The 15,989-nt window shown below is 44.2% G+C and overlaps 1 protein-coding gene across 1 annotated transcript in view; it reads left to right on the top strand.

The window, feature by feature from the left end:
• prr36a (proline rich 36a) overlaps positions 1–15,989 on the top strand; it is a 35,522-nt gene that overhangs the window by 13,356 nt on the left and 6,177 nt on the right. The window contains exons 2-5 of the mRNA XM_073469381.1: positions 3,447–4,137; positions 4,272–4,365; positions 12,283–12,470; positions 12,799–15,393. Coding sequence (XP_073325482.1) covers positions 3,558–4,137; positions 4,272–4,365; positions 12,283–12,470; positions 12,799–15,393 — 3,457 coding nt within the window. The 5' untranslated portion in view covers positions 3,447–3,557. The remainder of the gene's footprint in view (positions 1–3,446; positions 4,138–4,271; positions 4,366–12,282; positions 12,471–12,798; positions 15,394–15,989) is intronic.

Below are 15,989 nucleotides of genomic sequence, written 5' to 3' on the forward strand. Positions count from 1 at the left end.
AGCAGGAGACCGAGAGATGGGGTGCGACAGATGTAATTAAACTGCCTCGAGACAGGTCAGGAGTAAGATTTAATGACACACGAGGCCATATTTCTTTATTAGAAGAAGTGGATTGTAAATACCACTGAGGCCGCCAAGTTCTCTGTCCGTCTAGACAGACTCCCTCTAACAATCTTACAAAGTGATGGCTGCATTTATAAACACACTCTACTCGGGCCAAAACATGTATTGCTGCAGTTGTGTCAGCGTTTGGGCCTTTGTCTTCATCGTCACAATACTTGCAGCACATTGTAATTGTCACCCGAGGTATTGAGCTAATTGTGATATTAGCCATGTGAAGCGGGCTAGAAAGAAGGCAAGCTGCGCCCTGAATATGGTGTTCAATCCTCACTGAACTAGGATTTGTTATGCAAATGTGGATTGAGAGAATGGCAGCCAATAGAGGGTGTCTTTTATTTCATCAAAATGCATGAGGCAGACTATTTTAAAAATGCTGCTGGTATTGTTGGTGCAGTCATTTTTCTGAACATAAAAATCTGATGCTCTGACATAACATGTTCCCAGCTAGGTGTAAACAGCCTGAAGAATCCCTAAATTGTGTATCATACTAGTGTCAAGTGTTTTCTAAAGGATATGAAAACAAGCACCGGTGCTGCAGAGCAGTCTAGCTGTAATTTAGTAAAACATCACTTATCCGTGTGTGCGTGTGTGGATGGGATTTTAATGATCCATTAACTTCCTCCTGGTGCTGCGTCACATGGTGTCAGGTGGTCAGAGATGATGCCCTTCCTTGCCCAGAAGGGGGTCATCACATGAGGAATATGATTCATTCTGCTATCTGCTAAGCCCCTGGCATTAGTACCTGGTGCCGTCCCATACACGTCACAGTGCCAGTTCAGCTTTTTTCATTTTTCGATTTTTCAATGTATTTATTTTTTTGGTCCCTAATTATCTAATGGCTTAAAAATCTTCCAATTCACACAACTGGAGTGATGATGATGGATTTGATTTGAGCATCACTGTCCCAAAGGCTCTGCACATTAGCTAATGGACCCTCACCAAAGGCGGGATATTTTCCAAAAGCAAAAGCAGTCCACACATTGTGTTGGTAGGCAGGTTACTCTGCACTACCCTTTCTGTATGAGATTTGTAACCACAGAGACCAGATGAGCAGCAGAAAGACGAGAGAAGGCAGCAGGAGTGAAAACTATTGTCAGGCAGTTCAGTCTGTAACCTTTCCATGGCTGAACCAAAGGGTAGGACTCTAATAATTATATACAAGAGATTAGGGGGATTTCAGTGGCTGTGTGTGTACAAATGTGTCTGTGGGGAGCTGTATTCAATGGTTATCGGCACTAAACGGACCAAACAAGTTATTCCAGAATTGGCAACAAATGTTCCAGTTATGCATCTGTCATTTTGATGAAGCATTGTCATTGCTTGGCTAACCCTCAGTTCAAGAGCTGAGACTTGCAGAGACCTTTCCACCTTGTAAACATGAGTGTAAATGTTAAAGCATTTTTGGATCTGTCACTAAAGGTGCCGCAGTATCATGTTACCTTCGATGTTAATGTGTAACTGGCAAAGATGCAAATGTTTCTCTGACCTTTGGAACGAGAGCAATTGTTGTTTCTCCAGAAGACTTACTTCTGAAATGTCTGTTGGAAATTTGTTAGATGGAGATGAATAAAGATGCTTTATCCATCAAAGGATATCTGACAAAGGTTTGTGGTCCTTGATCATTATTTTACACTGTGATGCTGTATAAAGGCACTCTGTAGTCTCATGACTGTGGAAACATTTGCTCATTGGAACTTGTCGTTTTTCCAATATGTTTTAAGTTATCTGGCTTAATGGCTTGCACATCATAAATCGTCTTCATGACTACTTTATTACTTTTGCTTGCTTTCTGAATTGCTGGTCATTCTCAATCCTCATGCCTTTCTTGAAGTAATCTTTACCTGTCAACATGTTTGTGATCCAACTCATCAACTTTTTTTATTTATAAATCTTTTATTCTCCATTTCTAAAGCTTTTGTTTTGTTCCGTTGGTTTGTTATATTCTCATAGGTCTTTGCCCTTTTTCTAGCCATTTCAATCTTTTTTCATTTCCTCTTCAATCCATCTCTGGCAGAGCTTGTTTCCTGGGCCACACAGAGCTTCTGCTGCCTGGACCATATGTGTAGCAATTTACTGGAAACACGTCTATTAGCAGTGGGAGGAGGGGAGGATGTGACCAAGTAGCAGAGGGGAACAAGTGGCTGTAGGAAAAAGAGTAATCGGGAGGGGGTGGGGAGAAGCTGCTGTGGTCAGTGGGGCAAAGGAATGGGTGAGTGTGGGTGGAGGGGATGATTGGGGTGGGGGATGAACCCACAGCAGATGCGGGAAGAGCTCTGTAAAACTTGACTGAGGTCAATGAATCTGAGACTTCTGTATGACTCTTCATCCTCCACATCTCACCCTTCTGCTTAATTATCGATTTTAAGTTTTCCACCAGTGCTGTAAATAAAGGGATCTCTCAGCACACAAACCTCTGTTAAGTCATAGAATGTCATGAATATTACCATGTGCATCTGCTCACCAGAGAGGAAGACAACGGCCAACAAATGGGCCATTTGGGTCTTATTTTCCCACCTTCTCCCTCTCCTCCCTCTCTGTGGCCTGTGTGTCATGTCAGGAGATGGCGAAACCTCTCCTGGCTTTCAGCGCTCCAAACCACAGCTCTTTTCCTCTGTCAATTTCAAGATGCTGGAAGCCATTTGGAGCACAGACACAAGTCATCAGTTTTTTTTTATATTTCTGCCCCATAAAATGTGTAGTTAAGCCAATCCATGGTTTCTTTTAATGTGGTATTTTAATAGTGACTCATAAGTTTGTTTTGGTGCCACAGGCATTATGATGCATTATTATCGTGGTGGCCCTGTTAGATGGGGGGGACTAGTCACTGTGGAGGAGAGTGACTGATTTAGAGAAAGGATCATTGGTATCTCCCACTGCTCACATCCTCTTTCAGACTCCCCCAAATTCCTTGGAGGCCCCTAACTATAAATGGCATTTCCTTTGGCTGACAGTGACATGTTTTTCATTTGACTTTATGAGTAGTGCAGCATAGGGCAGGAGGAGGTGTGCAGTAAAAGAAGATGGGGCTGCAACTCAAGATTATTTTCATTGTCCACTGATGGAACAGTTTATCTTCTGGATTAATTGATTAGTTGTTTGGTCTGTAATATGTCAAAAAATGGTGAAGAATGTCGATCAGTGTTTTCCAAAAGCCCAAGATGACATAAAACAAATGTTTTGTTTTGCACACAACTTTAAAGATATTCAGTTCATTAAGTAGTAAAGAAACAAAAAGTTTTAATTAAGTAAATAGTGAATAAGTGATCTTTGCAGCTCTAAAAGAAACTCAACATCTTTGTGTTCCTTGTTTTGTTTTTCTTCGACAGGACATTAAAGTGTGACTGAAACTGGCCATTCAAGACGAGTGTGAGCCCCTGGACCACGTAAGCAACAGCAACAACGTCGGTGTCCACACCTTTTAGGAGGCATTAGTGGGCATGAAACCGGATGGGGTTACCATGGAAACCTCTGAGCCCACTGAAGCCACAGCAGTAGCAGAGCCTTCCTCATCGCAGGAGAACATATCGGAGCAAGCCCAATCACAACCACAGGAGGCTGCAAATGATGCACCACCCGGGGCTGCACCGAAGGCCAACGGCAAGCCGGTGGCAGCAGACCCCAAAACCAGACCAAAAGCTGGTGCAAGTAAAACACAGCCCACAGCCAAATCTGCAGGGCCCTCCGGATCAAACTTGCGTCCAGGTACTGCCTCTCACCGCACGGTGAATGACGTCAAATTAAACAATGTTTCTGTAGCTGCGGTCAAGAAAACAACAACCACAAAATCGGCAGCAGCGGGGGCTGTACCTAAAAGACCAACGGGTGCAGCAGCAGCAGCTTCCTCCACAGTCAAGAACCTAACTCGAGTGCCTGACAAGAAGCCTGTTGGAACGACCAGGACTACCTCCATTGCTGCTGCCACAGCAACAAATGGTACCAGACCAACAACAGCGAATGGCACTGCTAAGAAGAGACCAGGGGCTGAGACTGTTAATGTAGCAAGACCCAAAACCACAGGTAAAGTACTACTTTCATAGTGTCTGAAAGTGTTTCATGCAACTTCTCTCCTGTCTTTGACAATCGATGCTTCAGCATCTTTTGTTCTGATTTCTACGCAGTCTTATTTTCATTCTCTTCCATTGTTTTTGTAGCTACTACCAGCCGTCCAGTGGCGTCCACTGCCCCAAAACCCAGTGCTTCAACCATGGCAAAAGCTGGCACTGCTGCGGTTTCAAAGACCACCAGGTATGCATGCCTATCACAAACAGAAAGTAGGCGATAAAGTAATATAAACGTTCAGCGATGCTGTATCCATAGAGCGCTCAAACATTTGGATTAACTTCTGCGGTTGGGAAACCCCTTTTTATTTTACTGACAATAACACTCCCCCCCCTTTCGCATTGTCTCTTACATTCACACACATTTCCCCTCTCTGAGATCTAAACTTTGTAATTCCCCTTACACACTGGATGAGAGGTGACTTTGTTTATCTTGATGCCCTGAAAGAGAGCAGTTGAGAACGATGCCCATTGTGGTCTTTGGGCTGTTATTGAGTCAGATTACGCTTCAAGAGAGTGAGTCATGTTAGCACAAATAACCTGAGACAGAGGGCCTTAACAGAGGCAGCGATACTGAAGAACTACCGCTTTGTCCTGGACAGACCCCCTGGTAGAAACTGGCCCCACCTCCCCGGGGCAGAGAGCTATTGACTCGGATCATAATCCCTCTCCTACTGAGCTGGTGGTTTGGATGGAGAGTGCTCTAGTTGGACGAGACATGCTGAAAGAGCTGCTTGTTTTGGCTGTTGTAGAGTTTTATAGATGACCTGGTCGTTTACTAGCCTTAAGGACTTTTTAAAAGAAGATTTAAAAGAATTACAAGATATTCATGTGAAATACAGGCTTTTATAATCTGTTTCCAAACATAATTATCAGTCAGTAGTCAAAGCAATAACTGCAAAACATTCTTCTTCAAGTTTTGAGCTTACTGATGTGATAGGCATTTGTATAAATAGTCAGATCTATAATACACCAAACCAGCATCTTTCCACAGGATGTAGTGTTCTGTACTGAGTGGCCTGATTAGGTTCTTTGTCCACTTGTCTTCCCTGTCAATGATCTCTTATTAAATGAAGAAATTATGTGCTGCGTCATTGTTTTGCAGCAGAGGGCCATTGCGTTCTTTGCTCACTACAAGAAATAAAGTAAAGGCCTATTTGTGTAAAACCAACACAATTTTTAATATCTTAACTCTTTCTATCCCTGATATAGTTGTCCCAGTTTCCTATTTAGATGGTGAAAAGGCTGTAATACATTACTGTATTACTGTTATTTGTTTTAATGTACTTATTTATTGTATAAAATGTCAGAAAGGTGACTGAATATCTCTTTCAAATACTGGTTTATAGTTGAGACCGAGAAAGCAAATCTGCAGATTGGAGAAGCCTGAACCGGAGAAAGGTTGTCGTTAATTTCTTGATACGTTAAATACCCAATTGTTTCAGCACTTTAAGTTGAAGATTGATTGATGGATGGATTCCATGATATTACTGGTTGTAATTAATTGGTTCAAGCTTGAGTAAGCACACGTGATATTTTGTTTTATAGAAAGAAGACATGGTTGGATTTTGATATAAGAATATAAAGGAATTATTTATTTATTTATTTATTTATATATATCTTGTTTAATAGGGACACAACATGACTGTGAATCATATCTAAAATGGTTTAAAAGGCATTTTTCATTTCAGCTCGACTTAAATACTGTGGCACTTGCTGCTGTAGACTTTGGGGTGATTGGAGGATGAGCAAGGAGCGGTTGCTCTTGATGGATCACTACAGTTTGTTTGTGCATGGAGAAGTCAGTCTACTGAATTAATCAGTTGAGGCATTTCAAGTGTCAGGAGTCTGATTACATTAGCACACCATCCGTATGTGAGTGCTCTTGGCTTATTCCCCAGGACGTGACATTAGGCACTCGCCTCTCGGCTTGAGACAGAGAGGACAACAGGAGAACAGCAGCAGGTGTCTGCCCTTGTGTCAGATAATGCGTGTTGAATTTCGTGCCACCTGCGTGTGATGGCGAAGTCAGTGGCGTGTCGAATCCTTTGTGTAGCAGCAGTGGTAGTGGTGTGCTTTTCAGCCAGTGTTGCTGTTCGTGCTGGCTCTCTGGCAGAGTCGGGTCGTAGCACAAACAGACCTTCTCTCCGATCAAGCAATGGCTTGAATTAGTCATGACAGTGAGAATGATAGCGTAGTCAGTCCACAGCAACGCATAGAACAGAGTTTAATGGTGTAAAAGGATTTGCAAATTACCCAGTGACATTATTAACTGCAACACAATGGCTGTATAACCTGGTAATTTTGCAGCCACTTCCTTGTAATTCGAGCTCTGCCATATTGTTTCTGTGGCTGCTGTTCAACAACGTACGGTTAAGTTGTCTATCACACATTTTTAGACTGATATCTGAGAGGATGACGAATGAAATAAGAGAATACATGGGCTTAATTGATTTGGAAGGCTTAAACGCACAACATATAATTCTTCTGTCGTTTGAGATCTCTCTATTAAAACAATAACTAGAGTCGATGCTGTCGTGAAGTAACATGAGATCATCAATTGAAGCTGCAAGCTGTTTTACTCAGGGTAAATCTTTTTCATGTAGGTAAACAACATAGACAATAAGGTGTACTGAAAGCGTAGTAGCACACAGTGCCTGTAGCCAATGGAAAGACCAGCCTCTCTCATGAAGTATTAATGTTAATTGGCCCCAAGGGTGGAATAAAAACATATTGGGTTTTTGAAGAATGATTTTACTTTTACCAGAGCCTCATTTGTGAAGGGCAAATAAGATTTGATGATTGTGTTCAGCTATGAGCTCTGGAAATAGGATTTGTGCAGCTGAGATTTGATTAGATCTGATAGAAATAACATGATAGAAAAAAGCAGGAAAATGTGGGATCTGTGCTGGACACTGATAGTATTTCTCTATGCTTGCTGAAGACTTAGGTGCACATATTTGGATCAGGGTTTCAGGGTTCTCCCCAAAGAAAATCTAACATTTTTTAATAAATAATTTCACATCATTTTGGACCATTGTTATATCTGTGTACATAAAGCTGGAAATGTTAATACAGATACTAAATAAACAGCACATGAATAGCCAAAACTTGCAAAAGACGTCCACTAGGGGCTAACTACAACCATTAGTTCAGGGAAATGTCATTAGATTAGTTTTTCTGCTCTCCACACTGAGCTTAGATGGAACTCAAAGCACTTTGGACGCTGCACCGAAGCCTTATCGTGGTTGGGAAAACCCTGTCGCGTGTGTTGATATTTCTGTTTTTACTTGTTTACAGCATGCAACTAAGAAACAAATGCACACACAATCCATCTGGTAGACAAGAGGATGTCTCTGTCCCAGCCGTCGATGAGGACCCTTGATGACTGGAGTAAAAGCCAAATGTTTTAAAAATCTGGCACCTCCTCTCCTACAGTGATGGGTTATGGTGTCCTTGCTCTGCCTGAGCAATCACTCTCTGTCCACCCCACCCCCAACTTCAATCTCCCTTCTCTTCCCCCTCGACTTTTTTTTTTCCCCTGCCGTCTGTGCATGTACAGTGCTGGGCATCTGGCCAGGATCTCCTCAAGCCCTCCTTACGGCCCTTCTTCCATCTAGCTGTGCCCGTATTTCTAACTCATTCATCATTTAGCTGCTTTAGAGAGACTGTAAACCCGAGAGTGGAGTTGTGTAACATGAAAAGGAAAGTGATTATGCCTTCATGTTGCTGAACAATCTGTAAGATGATATCATTTTCAAAGGGTCACCATTGGGAATGGACAGAATTGCTGCTGACCTGTCTCATACAGACTTCCCTCAGTACTCAAAACCAGAATTGGCTGTAACGGATAATTTATAAAAAATTACACCTCAACTATTGCATTAGGCTTAGAAAGTTGGGCTTGGTTTTGCACAACAAGCTTCCTTCTCACTTGTATCCTGTCGTTTTGGTGCTTCTCTCCCTGTCTCGTCTCTCGATTACTTCTGAGTTGTCCCACTGAAGATAAAACTGTCATTTCCCCCCTGACAGTCTTGGCGGGGAGCAGGATTACCGCCCGAACAGCAAAAGCCCATGGCATCCATCACAGTGACAGTGGGTGCCTGCGGCCTTTGAGCCAACACCGTCTGCCATCCTATTGCTAGGCTGCAACACTTCATCTAAACTCTCCAGTGACCTGGTTCAGGCCTCCACTCTTTATTGTCAGGGAGATAACACAAATCCTAGGAATGTATGCTCCTCTTGGGGAGGGAGTAAAGCAGCTGGTTTTGGACAGCCTACAAGCCAAACAAGGTATTGTTAGGGTGCTCCATTTCCATTTGTTGTCTTGGAGGGGGGCTCTTCAAGTGATGAGGGGGGGGGAAAGGGCGAGGACAGAAGAATGTGTACCGAGACTGCATTTTATTTGTAGGATGGGCTTACTACTGCAACTGGGATAAAGAGTACCTCGGGGCCAAGCCCTCTGCTCTCTCTTTGGCTTGATTAAAACAGAATAATTTAATCTACAGGAGCGGATATGCCAAGCGAGCCTCGCAGCTGTGTGTTTTTTTTTTTTTTTTTTTTTGTAGGAGTAAGAGGGAGTCATGGGTGAATGGATGGAGTAGGTGCGGCATTAACAACACCCCCTGGCAGGCTCATGTTTACATTTTGAAATATGCACTTTGATGTTTACACAAACAGATGTTTCAACTGCTCAGTATGTTAATACCTTGGGTGTGTTTTTGCATCTGTCGCAAACATGTGTATATTGACTGTAAAGCAAGTAAAATGTATCAGTGGATGTGATGTCCCTGTATTGACCCTCTGCCCTGAAGAAGACCTCATGTTTGGTCATTAAAATCCTCTCTGTGGCTGTGTAGTGCCTCGTCTCACCCTGCCTTTGGACTGTGATTTGTATTGATTTCAGCTCTCTGTTGGCAGGAAATGTAATCCATACTAATACACCAACAACAACCACCAGCCAGAGTACAGGCATTAGTGACTCCTCTCTGTGGCGTCCCTCTGGATCAAACCATTATGAGTTATGACTCATCATCAAACAACGGAGGGATGGGTTGGGGTTGTATTGAGTCTTTGACCTCCCCTTATCCTCTTTCTTCCCACCCCCTTAACTCTTATCTTCATTTCTGTCCCTCAATTTAATTTCATCCTTCAGTCTTTCCCTCAGAGGAAGTCATTCACTCAATTTTATCTGCCTTGATTGAGTGGTCCTGTCAATTCATATTTTGCTTGCATGCAGGGTTAGATATGAAAATGGCCTCAATTAAATCACCTTTTCCATACCTTCCCCTCCATTCTGTTACAGTTTTTCATCTAAAAAATTCAGACCTGTGACCTTTTCTCCTGTTTTATGTATCTGCTGCTTTACTTTTCTTCTGTTCTTCATCATTACCCAGCATTCGCTCAGGGCCAATTTAATTTCATTGTCTGACATACTTTCCAGTTTTTGGCTGGACTTCACATTACAGCCCAAATCTTCTGTCTGATGGCAGCCAATTACAACATCCCTGTGAGTGCATGTCTGTGCAGTGGCTGTCTGATCTTTGGGAAACAAATGTCCATTGTAATGCTTATTGTAATGTGGGAGCGGCATCTGTGTGCAGGCATGCCACTACGCTGAAAGCCATCAAAGTCGGTATGTCTTTGTCCACATCATTGACCATAGCGGCAGACCAAGTCCAAAAGAAGACATAATGGAGATTGTTGTAATTGGTGCTTAGGTCACACAGTTCTTTACGGCAGTTACATTTGATTGTGCAGCTGTTGTTGTCATGAAAGTGAATCTGTTTTATTAGACACAGATGTCAACCAAATTACTTACAGTGCTGAGCTTATGCATTGTTTTTTGCACACCAGGGTTCAAGTGTAAAAGAGGGCTGGTATCGCCTGCGGCCGACGACACGCTCATTTCAGCAACAGACTTTATTTGTAGGTTAGCCAATGCAGCAGTGCGTTACAGCACAGACTACGTCAAAGTCTTTGAGCCTGATGAGGCAGATGTGTTGTGTGGAGATTTCTCAGAACCCAGTATAACAGAGTAGACGCAACACTCAGTTTCGTATAGGTTAGTGCCCCTCATATCGCTGCATTTGTGAATCTGATGTACAGATATCACTGTACATTTCAGTCACATTTGTTTCACAGATTCTCAAATTTAGTTCTATTACAGGGTGTTGGCACACTGAAATATTTTTTTGTTGGCTGTAGTTTTGCTGCTCAGAGCAGGAGTGTAGTTTTTAGAAAAGGACCTCCATGTAGCCTTCAGTAAGGCCTTGAAATATGTAACTGAAATAATATCACGTATTAGTCTGAGTCTGTAACATAAAATCCCTGCGAGTATATTAGAGGAGCTACATTCCTTAATACTACAAAGGCATGATTCATTAATTGAAAAGGTTGGCGGCTTCCAGTGCCATAGGGTCATGGAGTTGCTCCATCATTTGTCTGTATGAGAAACTTGGAAAGACGTAAGTAAAACGAAGAAGAACGTTTCTGTTTTCTTCTAGTTAATCAAAACAGAAAATGTGGCCACAGATCCAAACACTTACATCTGAAAGCAATAGATTTTAGGACTGGGGTTCGACCCAAACCAAACGAGACCTGTCAAATGTATCAAATTTTGGCCTCGTGCCATTTCATTGCATTAAGCTTGGATGTGTTCTGATTTGATCATTTTCAAACGTGGTTTACTGTGAGTTTTCTCTCTCTGACTGTGCCAGTCAACTGAGCCAGTATGTGTAACAAGTAGATTTGTACTTGTCTATTTCTCTCTCCCCACTGGCAGTGCAGTGTGGTGCCAATGCTAACATTAGCCCACTGAACGGAGAGTAATGAATGAAATAAAGTTTAAATGTAGTAGAGCCTTGCTCGGGTCTCAAATTTGGCAGTACCATCAGGTGTTTAGTCAGGTATGATGTTAAATAGGGCTGCAACTAATGCTTATTTTCCCCGTTAATTTAATATGTCGGTTATTTTCTCAATTAATCAATTTGTTGACAAGTTGTCTGGTCTATAAAATCTCAGAAATTGCTGAAGAATGTCAGTGTTCACCAAGATGACGTCCTCAAATGTCTTGTTTTGTCCATAACCCAGATATTCTTTTACTGTCAGAGGGAAGAAAATATTCACATTTGAGAAGGTGAAATCAGAGAAATCTTGCTTTTTTTTCTTGAAAGAATACCCAAATTGACGAATTGATAGTTTGAGATTGTTTTAACAGTTGATGACTAATTGTTGTAAATTGTTCCAGGTCTAGTGTTTAAGACACAGGGATTGACCCGGTCTCAGTTGTAGGCCCCTGCAGAGAATAGGTTCAAATTTCTATAATGAACCAATTTAATGTCAATTTTACTGTAGCTGTTTTAAGATATAGTCCGCAGTGTGTCTGTGCTAAGGGCAGAGCAATGCTGAATCCTTTTACTCGTCTAGAATGGGAGTCTAATGGAAGAGGAGGAAAGGAGTTTTTGCTTGTTGTAGCTGCAGCTGGAGTGATTGAGTGGATTCGTGCACTGTCATATAAGAACTCCTCCAGACTGAGTAGTAGACCAGCACCCTAATACAAGATTGATTTTTAAGGCCATTTCCTTCCCTCCTTCACTTGTCTTATATATATATTTTATTTTTCTCATTTTTTTTCTCCCCTTACCTTTCCCCTTCAGTGCCCTCAGGACCCACTCCCAACTCTTTCCCTCTCTGCTTCTGTCACAGTGTGTTCCCTCAGTTGTCATCTCCTCTAACTCTGCATTTTCTTTTTTCTTCTGTCTTTTTCCCATGCTCAAACTTTCCTTCCCCTTCCATCTTTCAGTTTTTACTCATTCAACCCTGTCCTGGCCTCTTGGAAATGATTGGAGGATGTCGACAGAGACATTACATTAAAGCGATAGATAAATGGTCCTGTGTTAATTGGTTTCCATTGTTGAAATGGCTTTTTGTAATTCATTAGGACATGTCATTTATTTATGTGTGTAAATGCATGTAGAGGCGTAGTGTCAGATTTGGATCTTACATACAAATGTTAAGCTGCTACAGCTTGTTTTTGTTGTGCATTTTACTTTGTCTCCAGTGATTTTATACCACCTGAACATCTTACTTTCTCTGCCCCCAGGCCTGCTACAGCTCCCTCAACATCTCGACCTGCAACCACTACATCCAGGCCTGCAACAGCTACAACCAAGCCCTCCACCACTGCAGCAGCCAAAACAGCTGCTTCTAGAGTTACCACAGCATCCTCTACTGGCAGGACCACAGCAACACAGCCTCCCAAAACTACTGCTGCTGCTGCTGCTAAGAAAGGTTAGAAGTCCCTCCTTGTTCTGACCACACATACTTCTGAAGCAAAATCCCATTTGCATTTGGATTGCATAACCACTTCTGATGGCTTTTTTTTGGACAGTTTTAAATTGTAAGCCTAAAACTTATTTGACAAAGTAGCATGAAGTGGTTAACTTTAGTCCTAGCAAAATCTTATATGAATTTGTCATACACATTTGATCATGAACGATCAATCCCTGATTTCAGCTAACTAACTGATGGAGTAAAACGTTAAACTGCTCAGCTAATATTATTAGATTTACTATTGATAGTAAGATTGAATGAGTTTTTATTTTTCTCTTTGCACCAGATGTCAGTCGACCACCTTCTGCTGCAGTGGCTAAGAAACCTACAACAGCTACAACATCCGCTGCGATCAGAAAACCTGAACCGTCTAAACCTACAGCCACCGCAAAGACCAACTCTTCCTCCAAATGGTCCGCAACAGCGAAGGCAGCAGACCCCAAGGTGACACAGTCCAAAACTCAACCACCAGTGAAATCCACTCCCACAAAGAAACCAGTAGCTGCTGTTCGGTTCCTTGCCTCGAACAAACCGCCCCTTGGCCGAACCCCACCTGCCTCTCCAGCCAGCAAACCTGCAAACAGCACCACCCCTCAGGCAAAACGTGGCACCAAACCCACTCAGGCTGTCTCACCTTTCACTACGACCAAGAAGACGGGGGCTACAAATGCGACCGCACAGAGTGCTGCTGTTGCAGCGGTAGCAGCTGCCACAGCAGCAACTGTGTTAGCAGCCACAGAGTCCTTACCACATGGATCATCCCTTGCTGCCTCTACACCAGAGGAGGTCTCTCCCCCAGTCTTGGCCCAGGATACCACACCGGATGTGGTACCTCAAGAGACTGCTCAAAGCCATGTAGCTGCCTCCTCTCCTCCACAAAGCCCTGTCAGGACAGCCTTCCCACAAACATCTTCAACCCACGAGCAGCTAGAAAGCACTGCTCCCATCCTAACAATGCAGGACCAGATGCCTGTCCCAGCTGAGCCTACATTACCACTGGTGGCCTCCCCTCCTGATGTAAATGAAGAGCCTGTTTACCTGTTGACTGAACAAATCCCATCCACATCTAAAGAGTTGGAAGCGGCAGCAATTACCATCCCTGAGATAGACCCTACCACCAATTTAAACGAGGAGGAGGATGAAGAGGAGAGAGAGGGTAGCCAGTTGGTGTCTGTGTCCGAAATGAGCGGAACCACACAGCCCACAGAGGAGTCTCGTCCTGGGTCGGCTGGACCTGTAGGAGGGTCTGCTTGGAGGGCCGGTGGAGCCTTGCTTTCTGAGCTGGACTCTGAGGAAGTAAGCGGCAGCCAGCAGGGTGCGTCTGAACTGAGCGCCCCCGGTGTCTTGGAGGGCACAGAGAGCATGGATGATCTTGGAGACGGCAGTCTGAAAGGAGCCATCGACATGGAAGGAGCCTCAGCAGGTTCACCGGACTTTGAGAAAGTTCCCGACATACCGGTTAATGACTTTGATGAGGACGAAGATGAAGATGATGACGATGATCGGGTGTGTGACATGGATGTTGGCTCAGAGCGGACAGATGAACCGCAGAGACTCAGGCATGACAACGATGTGGACGATGAGGAGGATGAAGATGTAGAGATGGCGAGTGAGGGGGTGACAGAGAGTGGGCTGGAAAGCTATGGGAACGCAGACGAGGATGACTTTGCTGAGGATGAAAGGCTGGACAACTTGAACAGAGTGGTCCAGCCGCCACCTCCCCCTCCTCTGCTGCCATCTGCCCCTGCTGCTCAGTGGGACCAACCAAACCCCTTCTGTGATCCCTGGGCAGAACCTCTTCAGCCACAGCAGGTTCATGTGCCCATACAGGAGGCAGGAGCGGCTGCAGCAAGCCCTGTGGCAGACCCCTGGCAAGCAGACTCTGAGACCCCAACTCAGACTCCAGCCCAAGCCTGGCTAGAACTCGGCTCTGGGGCATTTGCTCCTGAAAACCAAGAGGTTCCCCATCATTCTTATGTCAAACACGAGGCCCAAATGTACATGGACCAGTCCAACACAGTCCCAATGCAGACTCTGGCCCCAGCTCCCCTCTCTGCCCCAGGAATGTCTCTGTCAAGCACCCTGAGCAGTGACACCAGCACACCAGAGGATCTCGGTGACTACAATCGAGATGGGAAGTTCCAACCACAAGCCACAGTGCTTTCCCCACAGCCTGACCTGGACTACCAGGACCTGGGCATTCACCTGGAGAGAGGAGACGCGGAGGGAGAGGAGGAGGCTGAGGCAGAGACCCTGCCAGCTGATGAAGTTCTGGGAGGCCCTGCAACTGCTCCTACATCCAACCCCTCCTCCTCAACCTCCGTAACGGAGGACGAGGCCAGCGACACAGAGGGAGAAGCTCAGTTGGACGATTCCTTGGAGGGTCCAACGATCGGCCACATAACCTTCGACAGCCAGCCTGCAGCCCAGCGCCTCCTGTCCACTGTGGAAGAGGGAGAGGAGGCTGACATGGAGGAGGTGCAGGGTGTTGCTGGTGAAGACACCACCCCACCTTCAGCGACATCATTGGCATCTTACGGCTTTGACACCATGACCACTGCTTCAAACTCCAATGCCCAGTCCACGGGGGAGAGCTGCATCAAGAGCCCTGGCATTTTCTCCCTGGAGGAGCTTCCCGAGGAGGCCAAGGAGCCATGTCTGATCCCGCAGCCTCACACCCAGCCATGCCTTGCAGAGCAGCAGTACATCGAATGCGGGAAGCAGGAAGAAGAGCATGTCAGGGAGGAAGTGCTGGGGCCAGAGGAAGCCTTGGATCCTTTGTCAACTCCCAGCACTTTCCAGCAAACAGAGGAAAACCCAGATGACATCCAGCCTCCCTACTATTCGGCTATCTGTGAAAAGACTGAGAACTCTTTTGCAGGTAATGTATAGCTCATCATCTCCCTAACAGCCCAAGTAATGTCCCCTAACTCCCTGTGGCCCTGTTCCAGCCTCCCCACAATATCTCACTGTTGTCGTCGTCAGTGTTTGTCCTGAAATCTCTGGGGGTGGACGTAATCAAAGTAAAACTTAAAAAAAAACAAAAAACACAGAGAGCAAAAAAAGGGAAGAAATCAAAAAAGAGGACAGCGGTGGCACTTCCCTCTGATATAACATTTCAATGAGTATATGGCTTAAATTCCTGTATGTGCAATAGCTACTACTATTTACAGCTAATGTGTGAGCGTGCCTGGGTTTTTGGTTTCTGCTTTATTTAACAAAGAATAATGTGGTTGCCCTGAACTGGCGTGGATTTGACTTGTCTGTTTACAGCTCATTAAAAAGGGAAAAATGAAAAAATGAAGCCTAACTAAAAGAAATGTGGAATGAACTGTTTAACATGTTCTGATGTGTATTTATCCAAATACTTTTTACTGAAAGCTGATAACCGAAAATTAATTTTGACTGTATATTCCTGTTTGATTTTCACTCTCCAACCTTACCATACAGGCAATCTTCCTTGTCCCCAATCACGCC

This window comes from Pagrus major, chromosome 1 (genome assembly GCF_040436345.1).
Source record: "Pagrus major chromosome 1, Pma_NU_1.0".
Taxonomy (NCBI): domain Eukaryota; kingdom Metazoa; phylum Chordata; class Actinopteri; order Spariformes; family Sparidae; genus Pagrus; species Pagrus major.